General features: G+C 37.2%; 1 protein-coding gene across 3 annotated transcripts in view; it reads left to right on the forward strand.

Moving 5' to 3' along the window:
* edil3a (EGF-like repeats and discoidin I-like domains 3a) overlaps window positions 1-14,515 on the forward strand; it is a 131,602-nt gene extending 117,087 nt beyond the window's left edge. For all 3 annotated transcript variants that reach the window (XM_042488581.1, XM_042488582.1, XM_042488583.1), the window contains one exon: window positions 11,418-14,515. In XM_042488581.1, the coding sequence (XP_042344515.1) occupies window positions 11,418-11,567 (150 nt within the window). In that variant the 3' untranslated portion in view covers window positions 11,568-14,515. The remainder of the gene's footprint in view (window positions 1-11,417) is intronic.
* Window positions 14,516-17,156: the final 2,641 nt, after the last annotated feature.

The raw sequence follows: 17,156 nt of genomic DNA on the forward strand, positions 1-17,156 counted from the left end.
GTGCGTGTGTGTTTGTGTGTGTGTGTGTGTGTGTGTGTGTGTGCGCGTGTGCGTGTGTGTTTGCGTGTGTGTGTGTGTGTGTGTGTGTCTGGTTCGGGCACAGTGGTAGAGGCTTGTAAGTATTCTTCTCAGCTCCCCCCTCCAGCTCCTGTGTGGCAGAGGCTGCAGGCAGTTAGATCTAGATTGAGAGAGGAGGCTCTGTCAGAATACAGATGTTGTCAAAGCGGGGCACAATGGCACGCGCACACACACACACACACACACACACACACACACACACACACGCACACACACACACACACACACACACACACACACACATATCAGTATCTCTCTACAAAATCCATGGAGCACCTTGTTTGCCTTTTCGGGACACACAAATCCCAAATACCTGAGTACTGCACTTGTAACTGAGACAAGTAACAACATAGTTCATTGTTTAAACATAATTAAAGCAGGATACATTCCATGATTGTACACATCGGCTCCACTGCTTTCCCAAATGCACACACTCTCCCCCCCTAGGTCACTCCACTGCCTAGTCCTGCACCACCACTCTTTCCTGGGTGTCAATATTTACACAGTCAGTTGATGGAGGGCAATCAAGCACAAAAGTCATTGATTTATGTTTAATAGTGTTTCGCTCAGGTGGCACGGGGTTAATTAGCCTTAAGAGCTTTAAGAGCCAGTTTCCTCCAGGTCAGAGGGTAACTGAATGTTAGAGAGCTCTGCATACAATCACCTTAAGATTAACCACTAAAAGTCAGATTTTCTTCTCTTACAGTCATAAAAATATTTGCTGTGAAGTTTATGCACCTAAGGATTAGACAAACACATTGCTGTCATAAAAGAAGCATTTTTGCATGTCAGTTTGAGCGGAATTGCCTCCTCTAGGCTGCTCTTCACCTTTCACTGAAGACGTGGCTTAGTCTCCCTGGTGTCACAGTGACCAGCTCAGGATACACGAGGGCAGAGAGCAAAGAGATGTCAGTGTCCTGCTCCCTTGACCTGTGCAGCAGGTTTAAATAATGGAGTATGGAGGGGCCACATAAGGCCTGCCTTCGTGATGTGTACACCCATGACTCTACCAGCCTGGAAAATCAATGGTTGGGAGCAGAGTTGTGGCTCCTGGGTCAGTGTGAAGATACACACAGAGAAATGTGCCCTGTGTGTCTCTGGATAAAATAATTATAGTTGGGGCAATGGAGTGAGACTTAATCTCGCCCAGCTCCCACGTGTTTGACTTCAACTCAAAGGTCTAGTGTGGAGGATTAAGTGGCATTTCGAGGCTGAGGTTGCTAACTCCAAACTTTTCATATGTGCCAATCATGTTAGAGAACTATGATGGCCAACACAAAATGCAAATGGCCCTATATAAAGCATACAGGACAAGCGACCGTCTGCCATTACAACTTGAAGTGCATCAGTAACACAAATAATCATCTGCAAAATACCTCCCTCATTTCAATCCATGCTCTATTTATAACCACAGTGATTAAATCTAGTGACTGATACACCTATGTGGAAACTAATGACTATGCTTAGTGTATTTCACTGGTGATTCTGACCAGAGTAGCTGTGACTTGAAGTTTTTCAGGGGTAGATTTAGTGATTTGGGGGCTGCGGGCAATCACTCTCTTGCTTTACTGTCCACCCTTCATCTTACTGGGATGTTAGTAGGCTATTTGTAGTGGTAAAGGAAGTACTCAAAGCTTTTTTTTCTTTGGTAAGACTATATATACCATGTAAGTAAGCTACTGCATTTAAATTTTGTAAAGAGTTTAGTGAAGAGAGCAAGACAGGCATTGTCAGCACAAAGTAGGGTAACATTTTCATTTATCAGCATCATAATGAATCTATAGCTGTTTGGAGCCCAGGTGTATTGCTCTGGACCCACAGAAGTGTAGTTGTTTATATGAGCAGTTTCAGAAAACCACAAGCAACAATACCACAGGCCAAGCAATCGGTCCATTCAGGACTGGCATGTTTTCAACAGGCACTATACTAGTGTACAAATAGTTCATTCTAAGGTAACAAAAACACAAGAAATCTTATTTTATGATGATTATATACAAATGAAAACATGCTTATTGAAGTACGCTACATCCCCATATACACATTGGAGCTTTAACTGTAAAAACATTACTTTAGGACTGTCAGCAGTGCTGTCTGACTTTGGTAACAGAATCCAAATTAAACAAAGACTTTATAATGAATCAGTTGCCAGCAGTTGGCAACTAGCACAAATACTACCAGTCAGCTCCACCTGTTATCATCTGGTGGCTCTTCCTCTATTGTCCTTATTCTGCTGCTGTCAGGCTGGTTGGTCACAGGTCAGGCACAGCAAGTTGCCCTTCAGCAGTAGCCACTGTTTCATTCATGTAAGATAATGTAATAAATACTGTGGTTACAGTCATTTGATTCTACTACAGACGGGTCACTATTAAAATCAGCTATATTTTCAACTTGGTCTCTATACTTGAACTAAATCAATGCACGTAGATACCCCGTCTCTTTATGGGACAAGAGGTTTTGTGTTGTAGTTTTCCACCTGTAGCTATTAATTAAGTTAAACATAACTGAATGCTTGCAAATACTGTACACCAGTTTAGCAGATTTTGGGTAACAACAAAAAACTGTCAAAATTGGATCTGCTCCAGGGACAGTGGCAGGTGGGGAGTTTGACTGGGGCCGTACACCTGTCAAACGGTATCGCAGGTGTTCTAAGAAAGAGTTCAGGAGCTGTTTAGGCTTATGTACATGCATGTTTGTAACTTTGACATTGGATTTACGTTAGAATATACTGGATGGTCACAGTATGGCCAAAGTTTTGCATTTCTCTTGATGAAATCGATATATGGCATACTTATGAAGCTTGCAACTCTTGACAGTATGGCAGCAAACGCTGCTTAAAATGCTGTTGTAAACATCAAAGGATGGCAAAGCGTCTCTCAGCTTTTGTAAAGTTTGGCTCAAAGTTATGGCTCACATCGATATTTTTCCAGTAGAGTACCCCAGGGTTTAATGTGTAAATGTTCAATGTAGTGAATGGCATACAAGAAATTGACAAAGTACAAGAAAATGATACTCACTTTCTCTCTGCTGCTGACTTATTTTATACACTTAAAGTTGTTTACCAATATGTTGTTGTTGAGGAAACATTCATCACCTCTCTCATCCCTTTTCTTTTTTTTCTTTTTCTTGCTAGTATTACAGTATTTGTCCTGTTTTTGTGATTCTTCACTTATCCTGTTCCAGACAGTTTATTTTGGAGACATTGCCTCTGACACTGTGCAGGTCCCCAGACAGTCTAGGAGAGATTCTTGTCATATTTCAATCAGCTGCTGCTTTTGTGGCCTTCCTGTCCTGCCTTTATATTGTGCCCTGGTTGTCACATTACAGTTGTGGCAATGCTCCTGGAAGTGACACATTTCTTGCTTCCCGATGTCAAATGTTGCTGTTCCGAAATACAATAAAAAGTGAAAAGAACACGTCAACAGAGAATAGTTTAGAAACTGCAGGATTTTGTACCCTGTGCTTGGTTGAAAAACGGATGTCTTTCACTCCAGGTTTATTATATAATTGTTGTACTGTTTGTACGCATTATTTAACTGGGAAATGTGAAAAACATGTGCTTAAACAGACTCCTGCATTAGTGCTATGTAAAATGAGCCATACCGCTTTAACACATACTGCAGATTTGGCTTCTGGACTCTTAACAAATAAACTGTAATTTAGAGATGAAGTGACAAATAGAAAGTTTTGAGTGATCTGGTACTCCAGAACTCACACTTAAGATTTTGATATAAAATAGCATTTCTAGGCTCTAAGAAAGCTTGGCAAATGTTAATTCATCTTGGTTTGACAATTTACAACACAGATAATAGCAGCTCATTCTCTGCCATCCAAGACTTCTTGTCAACAGTTTATCAGATGTTTTGTCATACTGTCTCTTTTGCTGTAGGGGATGTATTTCTTGCACTACTGTGGTTGGCCACTTCGAAAAACTGGCAGCATTACTGAGACTATGCAGAATGTTGAAGTATTGTTTGATAAAGGTTTTTTTTTTGTTCTAAAACAAAGTCCAAAGTCCTTTTTTTAAAATATGTTTTTTAGGTTATTTGTTATTTAAGAGTTAGACGTTTACCATTACACCTGAGTCTGTAGCTTGTTTCACCAAATTTGCAACATAGGATAATTTAGTTAATTTTGACATGTTTCACTGATGAAAACTAGAGTGGAAACCACTGACAGTGATCATGTCTGTCTGGGTTAAATTGATCATTATAAGCAGATGACTATTATAACAATTCATTTTTTTATTTCTCATGCAAATTACCATCTAATTGACATTTTTATATATTCATATATTAAATAGATATTAAGTTATGAATAGGAGAGCTTTGCTATTTACTGAAATTTACTTACTGTTCCAAAATAGCTGTTTCATTACAGGGGCATTATGTGACTGGACATTATCTGTCCGCTTTACAAGGGCAGCTTCAACCACAGGTGCTTTCCCCGTGCCCATTCTTTTCTGCCTCCATCACTGGCAGCCATGACTCGACCTAATGACTAGCAGTCTTAAGCTTTGAGGAGACCATGTTTTTCGCTGAGAGAAAATTACTTTTATTATTCTGTCAAGATTTCAATGATCATGCAGCATCAGCCTCAGTTAGCCAGCTAAAAGCAAACATAACAACAAGGCAAAGTTTCAAGGCAAACTGGGGAGAAAAAAAAGTAAAAAATAGAAAGATGAATAAACAAAATTACTGTAGTTTGATCCCCCCCCCCATATGTTATATAAAAAGACCCCAAATTAAAACTGCATGTGGACTACTCGTATACAGAAATGATTTATTTAAACAGCATTTGAATAGTAATGACCCTCTCCCAATTCCTAGAGTTAGAGTGAAAGCAGTTTTCACTCTAACCGTACCTGTGACATGCACGTAAATATGAGAGCCCTTAAGTTTATCTGCGGTTTGTTATGTTTTTTTGTCCATAGCAAACTCCATATGAGACCATAAAGTAGTTTATAGGTGTCCCTTGTATAGCAACACCTTCGGCATTTGTTCACTAGTGCCCAACATCATACATGTTGATCATCACTAACTGAATGAAGAACACAAAATTGTCCTGATGGAAATAGAGAAAAATGAGGAGAAGTCCGAAACGTTTACTCATCATGTCATCTAAACTTCTGAGTCTATTTAAACACATTGCAGTTGTTTTGGTCTCTTCTAACAAGTTACAATTAGAAGTGCAGTACTCAAAATTGTATGTTAAAATGACCTCTGTACACTGCATAAAAGTGATAATTGGTACTCATCAACATTAAACCATTTGTTAAATTACCTTCCAGGCAGGAACAGTGTTTAAGTAATTTAAAGTTTATAAAAAGAAGCAGACATAAAGTGTAGTGTTTGCTTGTTACAGATGCAAACCTTGTCTGAATAGAGTTTAAGCTGCGTGCTACAATATAGATGAGAAACACAGGGGAGAGAATGAGTTTCACTGCAGGAGGAAGATGATGAAAAAGAGTGTAGTGATGAAAAACGGTGGCCTGCACTTATTTTTGTTGGACATATGAAATAAGAAATGTAATGTAAGTGTACACCTGTCACATGTTTTCAGCCTCTGCAGTAAGAGTAAGCCACAAAAGCAGTGAAAATGTCAGGATAAAAAAAAAAAATACAAAAAAGCAGTCCTATTAATGGAAACACATGCAGGGAAGAGGAGCCAAAGGTTTGATGTCTTGTCACAGTAGCGCATATTGATAAGGTATCTTATTTGTTGAACTGCTACTGGATAACTAAACGATCCATGAGAGCATCTATTACAGTATCAGTAAACCACATGTTTTATCTACAGCTTCTATAGAATCTGAGCTTTACTGACTCCTTATTCAGTTCCACAAATGCATGTGATTTAGAGTGCCGGATGCGGCATTAGGCTCAAAATGAAAGGGAAATTCTGCTTGTAATGTTTTCAGGAGCTCTAAAAATCAAGCTGAAGTAGCCTAAAAAACTCATTAGGGCACTTTAACATGATATCCAGTGAAGCTACTATATAATTGTGAAGAACTGCAAACATTTCTAAACATGGATGTCAGTGGTGTTGTAGGAGCCCTGATAAACAATACAAAGCCTCATTTTGTTTTCCACTTGAGATGACACACTTGGGTTTATTTGCACACACAGATTCAAAGAGAATCGTTCTCTCCTCCCTTTCATTTGACTGGAGTCCTGCAGTCTAATCACGTTTCTGCATTGACCATGTGATTTACACTCCAGCTTCCTCCCACAGTCCAAAGTTATGAAGGTGTTAGGGTAATGGTTGACTCTAGATTACCCGTGTGTGTGATTGTGAGCGTGAATGATTGTCTGTCTGTGTGTGTCTTTCCTGTGATAGTCTGGTGTCCACGGGAACTCTTGTCCACTGACAGCTGGGATTGCCTCCAAAGCCCTCCCCACGACTTTGAAAAGGGAAAGCATTTACAGACAATGAATGGATGGTTATGAGTTACATATTTTGATGAGGCGGTTATTTTCTAATGTTTACACTGTACCTGTAAATGACAAGTCAGTTCTCTCTATCTTTTTTTTTTTTTACTGAATTGGGATAAAAAGTATATCAAAATACCTCATAGTACTGTGTGTTATAAAACAGCAAAAAAGTCATTGTATAAGAGAGTAAAAAAACCCTCAAATAATGTGTCATATGTATTCATATTTTTTCAAGCTTTTTTGATGACATCATGTGCTATTACTTTCTAATGTTTTTTTTCTACAAATTGCTATACTATTACTATTTTGGACAACAGGATATGATATGATTATTTTTATGCTATTTTGGGAGACTTGTAATACTATTTCAAGTCAGCAGAGACATACATTTTGAGTGAACATTAATTCATTATAAAATGCACAATAAGATGAATGGTGAAAAGTTCTTCGGCAATTACACCCCATTGCCTTCTATATTTTGGGGACAGAGATACCATAGACATTGGATGATTTTTTTTTCTGATTTTTATGACACTTAACTGTGAGGTCAAACATACTATTATATATCTTTTGTATTTTTTTTTTACATATTTTACTAAGACGTGTTAAGACATACCATGCTATGGATTTTTTCTGATCAGTATACTATCATCATGTTTTAACGGCGGATAGTGATTGATTGACGGGTGATGGCATTTGACAGGTTGCGTCAAACGATCTGGGTTTGGAGAGACTCTTTTTTTTTTTAAGGATTTTGAAATTGAGTATAAAGTTCAGTTTATGAACTTAGATTTATATTTTTTTTATTTTTATAATATAATTACTTTTATGAGCTATGCATGACTGCTATTTTTTAAAATGCACTTTTTTTAAATATCACATACCTGAAGTAGCTCCACGTACCCCGAAGTTTATTGTTTTGACATGACAAACTTTGGATGTTTTTTTTCCACTTTATGTACTATGACATATCTCTACAAACTATGATATGTCATTTTCAGCCATTTTTATGACAAATTTGACTTTTTTTCGACATACTATACTATTGCCATTTTGTCCATTTTTTTTGGCATGTTAAATTATGAGGATTTTGGTCTTTTTTGGCCTTTATTTCCACTTTGTATACTATAACGCATCTTTATAAGCTATCTTATCTTGTTTTCAGCCATTTTTAGGAGCAGTCAAAATTTGACTTTTTTCGACATACTATACTATTGCCTTTTCGGTCATTTTTTTGACATGCTAAATTATGAGGATTTTGGCCTTTTTTGGCCTTTATTTCCACTTTGTATACTATAACGCATCTTTACAAGCTATCTTATCTTGTTTTCAGCCATTTTTAGGAGCGGTCAAAATTGGACTTTTTTCGACATACTATACTATTGCCTTTAATCTCTACAAGTATTATTTATCGTTTTCAGCCATTTTTAGGAGCGGTCAAAATTTGACTTTTTTCGACATTTTCGCAATAAAGGCCAAAAAATCCCAAAATCCTCATTATTTAGCATGTCAAAAAAATGACCAAAAAGGCAATAGTATAGTATATCGATAAAAGTCAAATTTTGACCATTACTAAAAATGACTGAAAACAAGTTAAAATAGCTTGTAGAGACGCTTCATAGTATACAAAGTGGAAAAAAAGGTCAAAAAAGACAAAAATCCTCATAATTTAGCATGTCAAAAAAATGACCGAAAAGGCAATAGTATAGTATGTTGAAAAAAGTCAAATTTTGACCGCTCCTAAAACTGCTGAAAATGACATAAAATAGCTTGTAGAGACATGTCATAGTATGCAAAGTGGGAATAAAGGCCAAAAAAGGCCAAAATCCTCATAATTGAAATGTTGAATGTTGAAAAAATGGCTTGTAGAGACACGTCATAGTACAGCATGTTGAGAAAAAGGCCAAAAACGTCATAATATAGCATGTAGAAAAAATGGCTGATAATCGAAAAATACTTTCTAAAAAATACGAAAAATAGCACAAAAAGTCAAACTATTGTATGTCATCCATAACAGCATAAAATGTTGTTCAAAATACTATACTATATACTATGGTATGTCAACATTAAAGATTCAGGACTCAGGATTTAAGGTTCGTGTTATTGTTATTTGTATCAGAATCAATCGAAATACCATTTCTTGCCAGCTCCTTGCAGTGCATTTCAAAAAAGACAGTAATCAATATTTTAAAAGAACTATCAATACAATTAAACTACATATTCCTAAGATTTAAAACTAAACAGTCATATATCAGACACACAACTGAGCAGCAGAGACAGCAAAACATTTAAAACACACTGTTTAGCAGTTTAGCAGCAAGTTCAGGCAAAGTTGAGGAATGTTCATCAGTGTTTTTTATAAAGTACTATTTCAATCCCGTTGAAGGTTCACCTCAACAGTTGACGAGCCGTCAAGCTGATTCTGTTTGATCGGGGGGAGTTTGATGTGAGCATGTGTGTGTGTGAGTAGAGAGGAGATACAGTCTGTTAACAATACTTACAGCCTGTGGGTAGAAGCTGTTCAGCATCCTGCTGGATCTGCAGCAGATGCTTCTGAACCTCCTCTCAGATGGCAAAAGGGAGAACGGGGCATGGGAAGGGTGGCGAGGGTCCTTGATGATGGAGGTGGCTCTGCGAATGCAGCACTGCTGGTGGATCTCCTTTAGGAAGGAGAGAGGGGCACCAGTGATCATGCAGGCTGTCTTCAATAACCTTTTAAGCGGATGTTGTTTGTAGGCCAATTTTCCAAAATAGCAATTATTTTTCTAGTATGTTATTCTTTTACAGTCATTTACACCGATAATTGAAACATTTTGAATTAAGGTATTCTGTACACATCTGCAACACTGTAAGAGCTGTACCTGGCATGGGATGAGATACTTTAACATGGTGATGTAGAAGTCTTGCTTTTGTGACGCCCAACAGTGAGGAGGTGTGGCTGCCGACCAGGCTGGCTGTGGAGATGCTCCTCCAAACTGCAGCATGAGTTGAGATAAGGGAAACTCAAATTATACACAAGAAATATGCAGTCAGAGAAAACTAAATTAAAGAAGTGATAACTAAAACACCTTCTTACCAGCCAGTGCAAGATGGGGATGCTGATCCTCCTCTGGACTCTCTTCAGATGCCAAGAAATGTATCCTGTGCTGTTTGCAGCATCATAGACGTTTTCCTGAAATGAAAAAAAAAAGAAAAAGAAATGTCTCTTCACTAAAGTCATAGGAAATTTAAGAGAATTCAAATATCAATGTCATGCACGTAGCATAAGGTCACAGCATGTTTTAAATCACCACCAATTAAATCAGAATGTGTTAAAATTACACTTTGGGAGTTGAAATCAACTCTAAAATGTTTAACCCCTGAAATTTTAACACTCCAATTTTTGCTATAAAGTCATACTATAGCATGTCATCCAAAATGTCATAAAAAAGCAATACGGTAGTATTTAGTCCAAAATAGCTTTAAAAAGGCATACAATAGTATGTAAACCAAAATATTATTTAAAAGTCATACTATATTATGTCGTCCAAAATAGCATTAAAAAGTAATTATGTAGTATGTAGTTCGAAACAGCATGAAAAAGTCTTACTATAGTATGTTGTCCAAAATGTAATGTTTAGTTTAAATTAGATACAATTAGATTTTCAGTGCGTTATTGGATGATATGCCCGTGGCTGCATAATGAGGGTCTGGGTGTGTTGATCCATGATGCATATTGCACCACAATATGTAAATGAGTTTGCAGAGGCCATACTGTAGGAACACAGCTTTCTCTTTCTGGCAACATTTCTGGCAACCACCAAAAGCCTCTTATTTAATGCCAGCTTGAAAAATTTCAAGGAATGTACTACAAAACTGAAAGAAAACAAGCCCAACAAGCATAAGGAGTGTGTTAATAACGCCACTCAGTAAACAGAAATAACAACAATAGATGTCTGTCCCTAATTCTGAAGGTGGGACTTCCAGCTGTGCCGCTCTAACAACACACAATTTTCCACAGGGGGGAACTGTTGATGTGCTCACGTGCGTGTTACACAAAAGAAAAGAACTAAGAATAGGCCCGAATTCAGAAAATGTACTGTTATTGGCAGGGCTTGGATTGAAGCTCTGATTGGCTGCACTTCATTCAGTACCTGCTCAGGCATGAGGCCTTGAAGGTAACAGTCTGCAGAAATCAGGCAAGAAATTCACAAGGAATGCTCTGCACCTGCTTTCCAGTAAAAAGGCATTTGATTCGGTTTCTGTGAGTTTTTTAACTGAAGATACTTTTCCCAACATGTTGACTTTCAAAACATTTGATTACCATGTTTCAAGTCGTAAAGGGGAAATCCATCTAAGTTAAAAATTATAGTATGGTATTTGCGTGACCTAGGAAAGTTCAATCAATATTATCTATATACATGAGCCACTCTCTCAAAGCCAGAAACCAGAGACAACCCGCACCTCTTTTCCACAAAGTTAGCTCTGGTTCTTGGTTCTCGATGTGTCATCAAAGGAGTGCACTGTACAATGCAAAATGGAAGTAAACAATAGCAGCAAAATCGCAGATTACTCTGACGCATGGATAACTTTTAATTAGACCACTGCACACTCTTTTTCAGAAGATTTATCACTTTACATCTATCTGTGCCTTTCCCCACCATCTCTTTTCAACCTGTAGAATATGACACACCCACTGATATTGTCATAGATTGCACTTCAGGTCAAGGAAAACCTGCTATTTTTTGATTCTACTTAAGAACAGTTTTTCTGGTTCTGAACCACTTTTTTTTTTGGTCAAAAACCACTGAATAGTTTAAAATTAGGTGTGATACAATTCAGTTTCAAATTGGTTTTCTTTGCAGACCAAACTTGACAACAATTTCTGGTTGCAAAGATAATAATTTCTCCATGCTATTGTCTTTAAAGGTATTCCAAGGGAACTTTGACAACGACACACACCGAAAGAACGTGATAGATCCACCCATCTATGCTCGGCTCATCAGGATCCTCCCCTGGTCATGGTATGGCAGGATCACTTTGCGTGCAGAAGTACTTGGATGCACAGAGGAAGAGTAAAGTCCTTTTCTTCCATATTTCTTGCCATTGTCCCCTGTCCCTCGGCATACTGGAGTATCTCAACCCCAGTATTTCAAAAATAAACTGTGCAACCTGTAAAAAGAAATAAATTTCCAATGGATTTTTCAAGAATACGTGTTTGGTTGTGGTGGGTTGCTGTTTGTTCTTTTTGTACAATGATTTAAAAAACCTGCCCTTGATCCACTTTTGTCTTTTAGTTTCCTCTTAAAAGCGTGATCTTTGTCTTTTTATTCTTCTCAAGATTTGCCATCCTGTTTGCAATGAACTTCTGTAATATATACGGGAGGGGTGGGGGGTGGTGGTGGAGTCTGAGCGGGGTTCTCACTGTGGTTTTAACTTGTTGCCATGGAAGCTATTGTACAGTGTCACTTTTTAACAAAGATGTGAAACCTGTCTGCCGTGCTTCATTGGACATAATTAACCAACTTCATACCATGACGAAACTGTCTAAAATACCATGTCGAGAGCCCATGTTATCACATTATCAAATATATTTTTACTTTGATTACTACACTTTCTCAAGCCATGCTTTTACCCTAATGGACACTGGCATTACTACATCAATCAAAACACTATTAATGCTCTTGTATTATATGTAAAAGACTAAGAAAATTGCATGGTGCGTGAATTATAAATGTATATTATGACAAATCATTTAAAACCTCCAGCCCTGAGAGCAATGGCTTTGATTTAGGGACCTATTTTTATGTGCATTTTTAAATAGTTCTGAAACATTACAACACACTGCAAAAGCTTACTGAAGATAACTGATGTGTGAGACAATAAACAGGCACTGCAGTTAAACTTGCAGCAATGACACTGAGGCTCGTATGCTGTCTCTAGTTGAATTGTCTTAATGCTCTCCTAAGAAGTTCCATTTTTTTTTGTATTTGATTATTGCTACACTTTTTCTAAGATATTTGGAGCTATTGTTTGTGCTTGTTCTGTTTTTATATTTATTTAGATTTATTTGTGTCAGCTGTCAGATACATAAAATCTGTTTAACTGTCTCCGTGTTGTCTTGGAGATCTAAGTTGTATCAATTACAAAGCTCAGGATAGATGTCATTAATAATAATATTAATAATAACCCACAAATGTATCGTTTTTGGCCACTTATTTAAATATTTCTCTGTATTATTATTTAACGAAAATATTAAATGAGGGAGAGCAGTTATTTAAATCATGTCCTTATATGCATAAGTCACATATTGAAAGCAGTCTCTTATTTTCTTGAATCCCTTTGATATGATAAATGATCATTACGTCTTCTTTTTTTCAAAAGACAGCAAATGTCCGGATTAATAATATATTAATATATGTCATTATGATGATGAACTGCAGCACAGAGCTCTAAATTAAATATGGACAGCCTCTTTATTTCAGGGAATCTGATCTTTATTATCGTGCTAGATGAGAAATTTTATGTTCAGGAGCTTGTGGGTATTTTCAAAGGACATGACAGCAGCTCTCTCTGCATGTTCAAACGGTTTCAGTGAGCTAAAAATATTTAGATACGTTAAGGTTGCAGGGGATGAAGATGCTGTTATGCCAATCATGTCAAAATATTCTATTTATGCAGTTTTCACTGTATGGATTCTGCTGTTGGCTGCGTCCTAAAGTAAATGAACAGAGATGTTTGGCTGGTTTAATAAATAGGAGTAAACAAGAACCTGAGGTATCGCAGCAGCGTCGAAACCTCACAGCCCAATTCTACATGGCTTAAAAATAGGCCTGGATTACTCTGGTGGTTCCCACTCTTGACTAGTTCTCCCAAAGCTCTCAAGTGCTAAAATAAGAGCTGAAGAGAGCTGCTTTTATGCTTGCCAGCTTTCAGTCACTTAACTATCCAATCATTTCATATTATAGGAATGCAATGTCTTTGTTCTGGGATTGCATCCCAGTCTGAAAGAGAAAGTAAAACCTTATTTAATTTAATGCGCCAACCTGTGCAAATCATTTTGGCTGCCTGACTAGATTCAGAACACGAAAGTGCCACTCATATTTTCATCACTTTGTATTCGATAAATGAAAATGCATACATTTTTTTTTTAAATTTCTTAATTCTAAAAGCACAGCAAGAAATACATGGAAATTGTCAAAGTCGAAATAAGTTGGTGCTTTCTTTACATTGTTGCTTGCCAGGGCATTTTCAGCAGTCATGCCTTTGACATGGATGTCGTCGTAGTTGACACGTAACTATAAAAACTAAACATATTCTGATTGTTATCTGGATAATTGGAACTGGGTAAAGCTGACTTGGTTTGGCAAATCACAATATGATATCTTGGAAAAGTTTACTTGTGTTATATTGCCAAATGCGATCAATGTAAGCTACACTGAAAGACTTTGATGTACCAATATGTGGAAATTGTTATTGGTGTGAATCAGTGACTGTCATTCTTTAGACTCATGGACACAGAGTAAGCATAAACAGGCTATTTGTCCACTCTTGAATAACTAAATCTTGGCCAGCATCTGCTCTGATTGATCTTTGTAGTCATGTTCCTGTCGGCAGGCCTGCTACAAAGCTTTGAGGAAGTTTGCATGATGTATGAGTTTGAACAGTACAGTAGAACAACAATGTCCACAGGCACACTATGTTCTTGCATATCATAAAGATCTAATAGCCTTTACTTTGTGCTCACCATTGATCGTCTTGTGCATTGTAAAACTTCATCTCACAGGTTCGAGAGAGGAGCAAAGTGGAAATCCATCCTGTCTTTGTATTTTTGTGTCCCCTGTTCACGTATTATTTCTTACCTCCTCAGTCAATGAGTGTCAATCACTATCTAGAAAACGTACCTATTATAATGCTGGTTAGGTTCAAGCCTGCAGAGGAGAGTGAGAAACTGTGTACAGTCAAAAAAGATGTTGCTTCAAACAAAAGCTCTTTCAGTTTGACAAATAAAAACATATCTGTGAAAACGACACTGTTCCTTTGTTTTCTTTAATGTCCACTCACTTATTCTCTTAATTTCTTGATCTATGTTTTATTATTTATCCCACCTTCCTCGTTCACAGTCTCTACATCAGCACTTATCACTAAGCTTGATGAGTTAAGAGGTCTGCCTACACTAGCCTGAGGCTGAGTCAGCATTCATGAAGCCCAGATTAAGTAAATTACTGTACATCAACTTTGTGTTTGACGGAAGGCTTTTCCATACTACAGTAATGTTTCTTCATTGACTTTGATTACCCAGAGATGACTAATTACAGGGTAGTTCAACTAAGTTAAATATATTATATTAGTTTAGCATAAAGGTTAAAATGGGGAAAGAGCTAGCTTGGTTCTGCTTAAATGAAACAATATCTTGCTTGTTTAATCAGTACAAAATCCAGTGTCTAAACAAAAACACTGATTTTAAAGGGAGATTATAAAATGGACTATTTCTGGGCCAGAACCAGCTCCCTGGCAACTGGTGGTCAACACTCAAGGAAGTTAGGTATAGTTTCCAATGCTAAGCTAAACAGCTGCTTATTTAGACCCCTTTCACAGAAGACATTTTTACTTGTCATAGTAGGAAATTGACAGCATTAACGAAAGCTTACTTTCAAATGTCCCAGTAAGCTTAAGCACAGTGTTTTTGAATGTTACTGTGTTGTATTCTTTGATCCAATAAAAAGTTGCATATGCTAATTGAGCAGTGCTTAATTATTATTCATTTCGTATACATTTTAGTTTTTTTTGTGTGTTGCTTAATAAGTGTGCAGTGTATAGGTTTCTAAATGCAAATGACAGTGTGTTAAGATTAGCGGATCTGTTTACAAATATGCATTAAGTGCTTAACAAGCAGCAATTTTTGTATTTATTTTTAGTTTTCACAGTGCTAGAAGTGGTGCTCATGCTACTCATCATGATGCCAGAAGAATAAAATGAGCCTCTCTGCTGTGATGTGCCTGTGATGTACTGATAGTTCACACTTACTGATATTAAGTGTAGACAGATCTTTTTTAAATGTGAGAATAATGTGGCAATGCAGCAACAATTAGATCACAAGTAGGTTAAAAGAATTTTGATTACATTTTTAATTTCCAGAAATGATTGATGGTTTGATCCCCTGGAATTACTTGCCATCTGTGGATGCATCAGACAATGACAGTGACCACAAAGGTTATATTGTCCATTATGTCCTGAAAGCTCCATAGTTCCAGTATATAACAAGGTTGCTACAGATAAACATTACATTCCAGACTCGGCTGACTATAAACTCCCTAAAAGTTTGTTATCATCATTGAAAAGTTAAATAATTTGCAAACACATTAGTATGAATATGCTGTAGCTCTGCGTTTTAATTACTCCGATAAAAATCTTCTTGTAAAAGAGTCTGTTGGCTTTGCACTGCCTGGCCCTCCACTCCATCAAGCTTGGCTCAGTGTCAACATGGTTTTACCACATTAAGCTGCTGCCATTGATTTTTCTTTGTCCTGCCATTGCCAGTTTCTGTGTCTCAGATGAGTTGTGGCAGGGAATCCCACTGTGAGTCGTGGGGCTGTCACAGCTGTGGCGGTGGCGGCTGAAATGTCCAGTAACGATTCTGTTATCAATGTGTCAGTGCGTGGGTAGTAATTGCCTTACGACTGGAGTGAAGGAAGCTACTTGGCAATTAAAAGCTGATTAGAAAACAATCAGTATGGTCCTGTCGTCCTTTTCATTAAAGCTTGATCAGTAAAGATCCTGCATTCAAAGTTGCTATTTTTTGGTGGTCTTTGGGGAGGATTGTTCCCTCTTTTAACAGACGTTTTTACCTGCATCAAATCATTAAAGAGCACAAGACATTTTCACAAAGATTTTCTGCCAAGCAAAGGACTCACCACTGAAAACAATTGACCTACTTGTGTGTTTTCATTACATTTTTGAGCTAGCTTTTGATTAGGTTGAAGTCCGGTTATGTGTGACACTTGAACACTGCTTGATAACCAAGAAAACCCCCTAAAATTCTGAAGGCTACCTTTAGTGTTATTTTTAGAAGCCCCAATCCTAACTCCAACCCCTCTGACCCTAAGTAAAACAGAATGGGTGGTAAGGTAAAATGGGATGCTTATGTTTGTTTAATTTTACATGACTAAATTAATTTCTCAGTTCTGATATTTATTCTTGAATCATTAATGAAACTATGGAACTATTCTTCAAAAATATCCAACTTTGCTGCCATGCTTTATCTGTTATTTGGCTGCCTGTTTCCTTGATGCCACGTTACAAAGTACAAGTGTGTGTCAATCAGTAATGGCTAATTCCAAACTACTGTGGCGAACATGAACTCAATGCTTCATCTTAGGAAAATATTTAAGTGACTAGAAATGTGCAGAAATGGGTGACAAAAATGTCTGCAATATTACAGGGTGAGACACAAATGCTTAACTTGTGATTTTATGGCACCTGGTGGCCTAAAATCATGCTGTCCACATCTCACCAAAGTACTCACTCAAAATAAGAAGTAAAGAGTATTGTGAAAATATTTTGATTATAAGTCAAACAGTTAATAAAATGCAACACCTTAAAACCATTTTTGTTTTTATTCTAAGGCTGCTTTACTCCAAAAAGAGGAAATCTCTTGGCTATGCCACA

The sequence above is a fragment of the Plectropomus leopardus genome, chromosome 6 (assembly GCF_008729295.1).
Source record: "Plectropomus leopardus isolate mb chromosome 6, YSFRI_Pleo_2.0, whole genome shotgun sequence".
Lineage (NCBI taxonomy): Eukaryota > Metazoa > Chordata > Actinopteri > Perciformes > Serranidae > Plectropomus > Plectropomus leopardus.